This window comes from Trachypithecus francoisi, unplaced genomic scaffold (genome assembly GCF_009764315.1).
Source record: "Trachypithecus francoisi isolate TF-2019V2 unplaced genomic scaffold, Tfra_2.0 Lachesis_group20, whole genome shotgun sequence".
Classification (NCBI taxonomy): Eukaryota; Metazoa; Chordata; class Mammalia; order Primates; family Cercopithecidae; genus Trachypithecus; species Trachypithecus francoisi.
In genome coordinates this window covers 58,850,912-58,861,674 of record NW_022681466.1, presented here as the reverse complement: position 1 = coordinate 58,861,674, position 10,763 = coordinate 58,850,912, and the positions used below count along the sequence as shown (strand labels likewise).

At 39.4% G+C, this 10,763-nt stretch overlaps 1 protein-coding gene across 1 annotated transcript in view; it reads right to left on the bottom strand.

Moving 5' to 3' along the window:
• Positions 1-3,770: 3,770 nt before the first annotated feature.
• HS3ST3A1 (heparan sulfate-glucosamine 3-sulfotransferase 3A1) overlaps positions 3,771-10,763 on the bottom strand; it is a 108,157-nt gene continuing 101,164 nt past the window's right edge. The window contains exon 2 of the mRNA XM_033184501.1: positions 3,771-6,529. Coding sequence (XP_033040392.1) covers positions 5,908-6,529 — 622 coding nt within the window. The 3' untranslated portion in view covers positions 3,771-5,907. The remainder of the gene's footprint in view (positions 6,530-10,763) is intronic.

Genomic DNA, 10,763 nt, shown 5'->3' with positions numbered 1-10,763 from the left:
GATGCTGAAAAGACTTTTGTAAATAATTCAGCTGAGGGGAAATGTGGGGTTTGTCCAAGATGGGAATGAGCTGCAATAGACCATATAAACTTTTTTTTTTTAATCTAGAAAGGAAAAAGAAAAAAAAAAACTATTCAAGTCTAAAGTCAATACCCTCTTTGATATAAACATGCTTTGAATCATTCTGTATAAAGGTAAGGTATTACTATTATAGGATATTTAGTTGGACTTTGTATAATGAAGAACAACTGACCTGGAATTGAGGTCAAGTAGTCTGAAATAAAAATTAGGTTTGGCTATAAAGGTATCAGTTGATAGCACTTAATCAAAAACTCTTGTTGCCTCTGAAAAATTGCAGTGAAATGACTATAAAGTTTCCTTGCTTCCTACAGTTCGCTGGTTGACCAGCTGTTGCAGGCCTGAAATAATGAAATCTGAGCTTAGATAAGGCTTTCTGGAAAAACAGATGGGAGAAAAATGCCACTGCCCAGACCAAAGGAGATAACCTTTCAGGAGTGGAAGGCCACACATTGCTGCCCCTGGTTCTTCAGGTCCGTAGTGAGGGGTTGGGGTACTGGAAGCCAGGTAAGCATCCTTTCAACAACATGCACATCTCCTATGTCAAACATGCCTCCATCCTTTCAGATTCAGTTCCATCCATCCTCCTTTGGGGCTTTTTTTTTTCCCCCCTAATGTAAATCCTCTTGGGGAAAGTTAAGCCTATTTCACTTTCATCTCTCTAGGTGTCTATATCAGATATTCAGACTGTTTTTCCTAGAGCTGAAGCTGAGAGCAAGTGCCCTAGGTGGGCTGCAGTTTTTTTCCCAGGAATCTGAAGTAGGAAATGGACATCCTCAGATATGGTACATCTTAAGAGAGGGAAGAATCAGATGCCAAAGATCACTAGTCACAAGCAGGATGTGGCAGAAGTCACCGGAAAGTGAGAGAAGCATGGAGGTAGAAGATGGGAGGGGGAAAGACCTTTATTTCTACTTGCAATGAAACCAAACTCCCCTTGGGGTATGGGGGAACACTCTAGGTTTATTATAAAATGACTCTGGGAGAGACCTAATGGTCAATGTAGACACTAGACAGTTACACAAAAGCCCTCTTAGGAATAATCAAAGTTAGCACCAAGTTCAAAATCTAGCATAGTCATGGATCTTCCAGGCAGAGCTAAAGAAGGACACCAGATCTCATCCTATCTGATCCTTCAGAAATAACTAAAATATCATACCCAGACATTTTAGAGCCAAAAGGACTTACAGCAGAATGTGTGCTACCCATTCAGTGTTCCCTTTTATTTTCACAGTAAAACTAGAGGACAGGAAGTTGTTGAGCATATGGTTATTAAAAGAATACAACCAACATTTGGAAATTAAACTAAAAAAATTGGGCTATGGCCTGAAACATACTAACATTTTCTAATATCCCACTATGGAACCATATATTAGAAACAATTTCTATTTTCAGTTTTATTTCCTCATGGCGTAACCAAAATTTATTATTTTGTGACTTTGTATGTGATGTCGCACTGCCTCATGATTTCCCCAAATTCACCCTTTTTCAAGCTTTTAAAGAAAGGCCTGCCATTTCAGCATTCCCATACATAGCAAACAGATTTATAATTTTCCTATCCATGTTCTTCTTCCGTATATTAGAGACTCAATGCAAATCTGTTTGCATGTTGATGAAGATATTTCAAGGATCACAAATTCTACAATAACACCAGTGCCTCACCAACAGGGCTTGGGGTTGGGTTTTTAAAATTCCACTCTCCTCCATTGATTATAGGATACAATAGGAGAATAAGCAGGGACCCTTTTTTTCCTGCACCAAGACTTATATTGGAATGAATCCCAGCAACACTTTTCCTGTGTTTGAGAACCACACATTTTTCTATTCTCTGATTCTATAGAAATTATGCACAAAGTTCTGGGGTTTCTAGGATATGAGGCAATAGGAATTTGCTTTCCTTTGCTATTATTCAGCAACTCGAGGCTATTTGTAACCATAGCACATCCATCTGAATTTAGCTGTTTAACAGAAATGGAGATATTTACTTCTCTCTCTAGGCACTTTGGTTTTGTCAGGTGACAAGAAATACAGTCACGGCCCTGTTGTGGAGGCAGATAGAAACTGCAAGGCTTGAACTTGAAAGAGCCTTTAGAAGTGTTTTATGGGAATGTTATTCTCCACCTGAAGCTGACTGATTCAATTTCTCACAATTGCAATTATCCATTTGTTGCAAGCTGCTTCTGTATCTTCATTATAAAAACACAGTTTGGTTCCCTTTAGCATTTTTCCCAGCAAAGCACAACAGTAAACATTGCCCTGCTTATTAGAAGAAAGAGAGAGAGAGAGAGAAAGAGAGAGAGAAAGGAAAGGAAAAGGAAGGAAGGAAGGAAAGAAAGAAAGAAAAAGAAAGGAAGGAAGGAGGGAGGGAGGGAGGGAGGGAAGAAAATAATAGAAAAGAAAGGTTTTCAAGAGAAAATCTAGAATGGTGACTGAAAGAATTACCAGTCCAGCATTAATTAGAATATGGCTTTTAGACCTGAGGCACACACTAGTGTGACTGATCCTCATCTCAACCCAGGAACTGCAGCATGACTGACATTTTGGTTGAGATCATTTTTGGTGATGGAGACTCTCCTGCACATTACAGAATGTTTAGCAGCATCCCTGGCCTCTACCCAGGATGCTAGTAGCACCCTACACTCCTCAACCCTTGAGACAACCAAAAATATCTCCAGACATTGCCCCGGCATGCAAATTCACCTTTTGTTGAGCACCAGTGTCTTAAGCCTTAGCGAAACCTAGTGAAACATCTGTAAAGTGAAACTAATGAAAGTAGAGAGCTGCTGTTGTTGGTATACGGTGAAATAATGCATTTGAAAAGTCAGTCTGCAATATAAATATAAGGCATTATTATTTTATAGACACATTTCTTTATTCACATATTGAATTTAAGATATCTTCGTGGGAAGCTGGGGACTCAGCAGGTCTCAGCTGGCAGAATACGATGAGACTGTTTAGGAGAAATGTATCCCCTTTTCAACTGTAATATCAAAAGTTAAGAATTTACGGACATGTCAATGTTTTAAACTCCTGCATAACAAGTTAACAAAAGGATTCAGGTGCTGAACAGGAATTTGATCCAAATGACCATTGAAGTTGATTTCAGTTTTGAAGATCCTTTGAAAATAAGAAAATTAGAGTGGGATTAATATTTCTAGAATAATCAATATCCATTTTCTAGAAGCATATTAATCTCCATTCATTGAAATGAAATTCATTTCCCTAGAAGTGGCTAAGTTCTCTGGAGAATGGATACACTGTAGATGTGACCTTGGAAGCAAACTACTCAAAGCGAAACTGTATTTTCTAGATGTTCTTCTTGAAAGACAACACTCTATACCTCTAAGAAACGGGAAGGGGATTGGGAGGCGTGGCTTTGGAGCAGACAGCTCAGAGAATGGATGCTAAGGTGTTCCAATCGAGGTCAAAGCTTATGATTTGGTGTAGCTAAATGGACAAAATAAATGTGAGGTCAAGTTCATGCACAGCAGGGATGAGTACCATATAGAGGCAGACATGAATGGATATTCCTGTTAGGGAATACTGACTCTAAATCTTTATACATTTTGCTGGTACTTATCACTTCTAACACTCTAAGGAACTCATAGAAGCTTGAAGATTTTCCTGGCATTTTCTGTAGTCATTCATTTTGAAAATAATATGAACAAAAATATCTACGTTCAAAAAGAGATCCTTTGCATTCAATTCTGTTCTTTTATTATTTCTTTCACATTAAAAAAATGAAGGTTGCAGAATGCAATTGTTTGTTTGTGCAAGCCACTTTTGCATAACGCCAAGCAAACACTTATAAAAGAATCAGTTGTACAAACAAAATGAGCTAAGAGAAATGATGATAAGAGTTATCTTGTTGCAGCTAGTGATTCAAGTAGAATAAAAACAGTCTGTGGCACTGGGAGATTGAGGGCATAGACATGAAGGAAATCAGCTGAAAAAAGGTGACCTGGATTTGGGGTTTACTTAACTCCTGTAAATGGGATATTAACAGATAAATTGAAGATTTGGAGCAATGACACAATATCTAACACTTAAAAGATTTGTTTCCTTCATTTTGATCCTATGTTAAGCTTCTCAAGAAATATTTACATCACCTGCTGCAACATCTATGGTAAATGTACAATTGTATTGCATATTTTAAAACAGCTTTAGTTTCTTTTGATTGGTAACATTAGAGAAGAAAAAGAATATTATTTTAGAGTGTCTGGTCCTTTAAATTTTTGGCAGATAAAGAAAACTTCCATGAAATAGAAGACATTTTTCCTCTTGGGTTTAAACCTCTAGTAAAATGTTGCTGACAGGCTAATTATAAATGTTTTATATATTTTGTGCATGTGTGCTCCTCTCTAAACCAATTTAATTCCCATTAACGCTAATCTTGTTAATACTCACTCAGAGAGGAAAGGAATACTCTTAATAAACTATTGATTTATTTGAGTGATTTAAATGGGGGATGGGCAGAAACAGACGAGAGAAGAGGAAGAGCCACCATTTTACCCACAAATGAATTTCCTAGAATATTTCTCCAAATATTACCGAACATTAGGTTATAAATGGTATAAATAGGAAGTGGGGGGGGATAAAGTGACGAAGTGATCGTCTTCCATCCATGAAAAATAAAAACGTTGAAAACGAATTGCTAATTAATTCTTTTAGAGTACTAGCTCCAAAGTTAGAAGTGAGATACTACAAAGAAAGGTAGGTTTCCTCTCTTTAAAAAGAGGTAAACCAAAAAAACACATGAGACTCATACTTGTAAGCGCTAATTGAAATCTGTTTTTCTTTTTTTAAAAGTCAGTTAAACCAACAAATGGGTAAGTTATGTTCCTAACATATCTTGTGCTACCCCTAGCATGGCTGGCCACCTTGTCCTCTGTGCAAGAATCCAATAATTCCTCTCCAATTCAATCAAGCATCCATCAGTCAAGATTTCCATATCTCAGGGTATTTTTAGTAGGCAAGAGGCAAGACTGGCTCTTAAGAGAGACTGTGTCCAGGTCTGAGTGGTTTTCTTGAACACAACTGTGTAATGAAACTGGGTGCCATGAAACTTAGAAAACAAGATAACACCCTCTCTGCCTCTTTTCAGATCATCTGAAAACTAGCTAACCATTTCTAAAAGTGCAGATGTCTTATTCTCAGTTCTCCCTGGAAAAAGTGGCATAAAATACAGAACAAGTGGAAGATGGAATTTTGTCCAGGGTCCACCATTTAGCCTTTAGATACATCATTTCTTCTCCCAGAGACTCAGTTTTCCTTTCTGTAAAATGGGGATAATAATCTTTACTTACTGTGCTCTTATATGACAGAGCACGATTTAAAAAAATATTTTAATGATCAAAAACGTGTATTTGAAAGCACTATGAAAACTGTGAAGTGGGGTACAAACATGACAATACTAACTGGGAAATAATTTAAGAAAAAGTGGCACAGGAAAAAGGGAGAAAAATACAAGGATAGACATCGATTTTATCACGGTCTTGTATTAAAAAGAGAGAGATGTTTATCCTCAAGATTTTCTGAAAACTTTTAATGACAACTGATGCTTATACTTTATGACTGGGTACATAGAACATAAAATAAAAACTGAAAATTGAAAGCGTTTAGACGAGTGAACTTTTCCTTTTCTGTTGATCCACGTGTTTGGTGCTGGTTATACGTTAAGATGGGGCTGGAGTGAGAACAATCTCTTAACATTCATTGAAAAAAGTACTGAAACATATTTTCAGCACAAATATTAAACTGCCTCTTCTCTACCGATTGGTAAAAAAATATATTATATTTTGATTTTTTTTTTCTTTTTAAATTATATGGTTATCCATCCCAGCCAAAGTCGTGCCCGGTCATCTGGTAGAACTTGAGGTTGAAAGGCCGGTAGAACTCGCGCAGCCTGCGCACCACCTCGCGGTCGATCTCAGGGTGGGTCCTGCCCTTGGTCTTGCCCAGGCAGTGGGGCCGGCTGCTGCCCTCCGCCTTCTTCAGGCAGGGGAAGCCCTTGGTCTTGTTGAAGTAGAAGTGCTTGTCCGTGATGATCCGCTTGAGGCCCAGGAAGTCCTGCACGCGGCCCAGCTCGCCGGCCGGGTCGCTGATGAGCCGCTCGCCGCTCACGAAGAGCATCTGGCGGATGGGGAAGTGGCGCAGCCAATGCTCCAGGTGCTTGGCGTAGATGCCGATCTGGATGGCGCTCCACGACGTGTCGATGAGGCCCGTCGTCCTGTTTTTGAACGTCAAGCTCTCGAAGGTGGGGATGTCCGGCCGCTTGGACAGCGTCTGTGTGTAGTCCGAGATGGCCCTGGTCACCGGGTCCCGCACCACCACGATGAGCTTGGTGTCCTTGGACATGGCCGAGATGCGCGCGGGCGCCTCCCGCGTGACGAAGTAACTGGGCGTCTTCTCCATGGTGATCTGCCCGTCCAGGGTTCTGGGCATCAGGTCCCTGAAAAAAGCAAAAAGGCACTTCAGAGATGTGCATAGAGAGCTCAGTCCCAGGAGAGGCTGTAAAGAACACGCTGGAGCCAGGCCGCAATTCCAGCCCCCCACCCCCCACCCACTTGCTAGATGTCTGATGATGGTACAACGAGCTCCGCACCTCAGATTCCTCGTGTATTGAGCAGAGAATGATAGTATTACCCATCGCGTACAGTTTTGTGATGATTAAACGAGTTAATATACCTCAACAACTTAGAAAAGTGCCTGCCACCGAATAAATGCCATGTTAAGTTTCTGTGTTTTATTATTGTTTATCCACAGTGCTGTAAGAAAATAACCTTGGTCAAAATCTTCAGGTGAATTAGAATATTGTCATAAACACAATTATACTGTTATGAGATAGTATTAAAATATCCTGAGTCCTTCCTGTAGTTTTCTTATAAACAAAGCAATTATATTCAACATCACGTAGCATATTACACAAAATACTTATGTTTGTAATTCCTGAGTTTTCCAGCAACAAACAAGACTTATTAAAGAATCCATCTTTTGCCTAATGATTTGCAATGCCATCATTATCATATTCTAAATATGTTGATTCTTTTCTACATTGGCCCAATTATAAGTTATTATGGTGTGATAGTATATTTTCATGTACACCAGAGTAAATTCTGACTTTCTATTGTTCAACTTGTCCTTGATGATTCTTGTCTGTTTATTCCTCCTGACAAATGAGATATCACTTTGTCACATTAAAAACAAAAACCCAATTGGAGTCTTGATAAAGCAGATAGTGCTTCTCTGTTCAAGCAGGCTTTCTACTGGCCTCGCCAGTCAAAACATATGAATAGGAGAGATCAAATCTATTTGTTCTTCCAACTTAAGTATACTGCAATTAAATGCACTATTTGTTGAGATAGATACAGACAGATGGATAGTCAGAGATCCTTAGTTATTTCATTTTGTAGTTTTGATTTCTCTTTTAATGTAGACATTATCTAGGATTGTATTATATCTTTAATTCTCCTGATAGACTTGTTACTTTTGTTCATGGAATTTGTGGTTAGTTTTTATTTTGCATCTGCAAGGAAAGGATACACTTTGTATCATGGGAGCTTGCAGTTATTAATTCCCTGTGATTTTTGTCCCAGCTACACCATCTGGGCTAACTATATTTTGTGAGACACGTCAAACACACACAAAAGCAGAGAAAATTGTCAAATCAATCTCATACACCTCACATCCAGTTTCAAAACTTCAGGATGGCCAATTTTATTCATAAATCCCTTCATTTCTGCTGCCCCACCAGGCCAGCTGGATTATTTTAAAGTCATTCACAAACATCCTGTCAATGGATTAATAAGTATTCCTGCTCCTATCTGCATTATTTCTGGCACAAATTCCTCAATCTCTCAGGCAATCTGATGGCCCTGATTCTCCCTTAGTTTTAATGATGCAGGTACTGGGACTCAGAAAACAATACTCCAAAATGAAGGCCTCAAAAGCAGCCTCAGAAGCAAAAGTTTTTCTCTGAACTTCTCCTGCCCCTCTGTCTTTCAGTCCTACTCTTACCCAAGACTCACCATAGAAACTAAAATCCCTCTCCCGCAAGGCAGGTCATAGAAACCGGAACTCCTTTTCCCCAAAGCCAGCCATAAAACCTAAAAACATGACTCTAACTTTCCACTTTTCTGTATAAAAATTGGTCATAAAGAAATTATCTGACCTATCCTGTTTGACTGTAGGTCATAAGACCTTCATTCCTGAGAGGGTCCTGCCCCATACCTAAAAGGAAGGAAGGCATGCTCAGAGGGGCCAAGAAGAATCTAGACAGGCCTTGTGGGCTTCCTCCACTGGGTCTATTTGGGTTAGATCATACCCTTTTTGTCCAATCATATTTCTTTTTTCTTTCTTTCTTTCTTTTTTTTTTGAGATAGGGTCTTGCTCTGTCGCCCAGGCTGGAGTGCAGTGGCACCATCTCGGCTCACTGCAAGCTCCACCTCCCGAGTTCATGCCATTCTCCTGCCTCAGCCACCTGAGTAGCTGGGACTACAGGCGCCTGCCACCATGCCCAGCCATTTTTTTGTATTTTTAGTAGAGACAGGGTTTCACTGTCTTAGCCAGGATGGTCTCTATCTCCTGACCTCATGATCTGCCTGCCTCGGCCTCCCAAAGTGCTGGGATTACAGGCGTGAGCCACCGCACCCGGCCGTCCAATCATATTTCTATACAGCTGTTCATATTTAGCTAAGCCCAAACATAAAAATGGACAATTTCCTCTGTATTTTTAGGTCTTCCCTCTGAAGGCTCTTGCGTACACAGTAGTAAATGTGTATGCCTTTTCTCCTATGAATCTGCCTCTCATCAGTGATTTTCAGCAACCCTTCAGGAGTTGAAGGGGAAGTTTTCCCTTAGCCCATACTCAGGTTTCCTCCCATTTTTTTTTTTTTGGTGGGGGGTGGTTATTTTTGCCATTTCAGTCAGGTTATCTTTACTTTTTATAGGCATTTGCTTTCTGTTTCTGAGCTTTTAATTTTTGAAATAAATGTGAACTTCCTTTTTCAAAATAACTCTTAATGTACCTCATTACCCACCTCCTAGACAGACCTTAAGGTCTGGGTAAGAGTAAGCGAAGATCAGATAGTTTGGTGTTGACACAAAGGAGACACACATTGGCATAACCACCTATGCGACGCAGATTCCGTGGTGTGAATGCATATCACTCATTCCTCTGTGACTCCTTTTATGGAACTGAAAAGTTGGCTAGGCCAACCTAATATAAAAGCTTACATTACTCTTGTCTAAGGTGAGCCAGGAGATTTATCCAGAGATGGTTGGAATTTCTCAGTGAAGGAAATTTAAGCAAATGTGTGAAAAAGTTTTGGGCTTGAAAAGCAACCATCAAACTACACAGAAGTGATAAGAAAGAGTATTTATAGATTTGTTTTTGAAAGAGCCAGCATTGCTGTCTCTTTTTTTTTCTATATATCTTTGATGTTTAACTACTTTATTTCAAATTTTGACCAGTAAAATAGAGAGAGCATAATTCTTCACTTGGGAGCTCCTGGTTGGCCTACTGGGGAAGGGGTTGGGTATATGGGTGTGCTTGGGGTGGGCAAGAGCTGCAGGAGACTTTGCAGAGATTGAGGCTATAGATTGCGCTGGGCCAGAGGAAACACTGCTAAAACCACTTAAAAAAGGAATCATATTTTAAATAATCTCAATAGAGTAGGGAGAAGAGCTATCCAAGATACGAGGAGTTTGAAGAGGAAACAGCTAAAATCGGATTGCAAAAGAAAAACACATTCATTACTGTCATTGGCAGGGTGAGGAAAACTGACTGATTTAGCATGGGGGGTTGTGGAGAATTGGGCTTAACTATAAGCTACCTGCAAGCTTCTTTCTGCAAAAATAAAGAAACGATAGTCTAAATAAATCCTAATCAAGCTTACATTGTAGAAAGTGGTTGCTTTGTGACAGGACTCACAACAGAATTCTTTAAACGGCAATCTTTAAATCTTTTTTTCAAAAAAGTCAATAAAAGGGATACACATTTTTTTTCAAAAAAATCAATGAAGGGGAAACATTTTTTTCATACATTTTCTTATTGCAAATCTTACTGCATTTTAATGTTCAACAAAGCACCACACTAGCATATAAAACAAAAGGCATATGTATGTTGGAATACTGCATTTCAAAGTGTCTAGAAGTTGGAAATCGTTCTAAGGTACATATTAGGTTGGTGCAAAAGTAATTGTGGCTTTTGCCATTATTGGCAAAACCACAATTACTTTTGCACCAACCTAATACTTTTAATGGCAACACCTACAATTACTTTTGCACCAACCTAATACTATGACTGTGCGTTGTGTCAAAGCTGGGGCCCGGGATGGGTAGTGAAAGATCTATTACAGTATTACAAAAGGTCTACAGAAATACCAGGCAGGCTATGGGAGCACGAAGGTGTGTGCACTGAGAAATCACGTGAGGTTTGCCTGAAGACAGAACAGGTGAGGAAGGACGGGAGAAATTCAACTGGATGATGGGAGGCATAGGTCCTAGGAGAACTTACTTTCCAAGCTAAGTAGTGTAGACCATTCCAACCTCCCCTCTAAATAGTGAGCACAATTTGGAGACATTTACAGTAGGTGTAAGGATGAGGAAATGGGTTGAGACCAATACTGTAAGGAAAAAAAATATAGAAGTGTATTTGTTTTGTCCTGAGGGAGGCAAAGATAAGC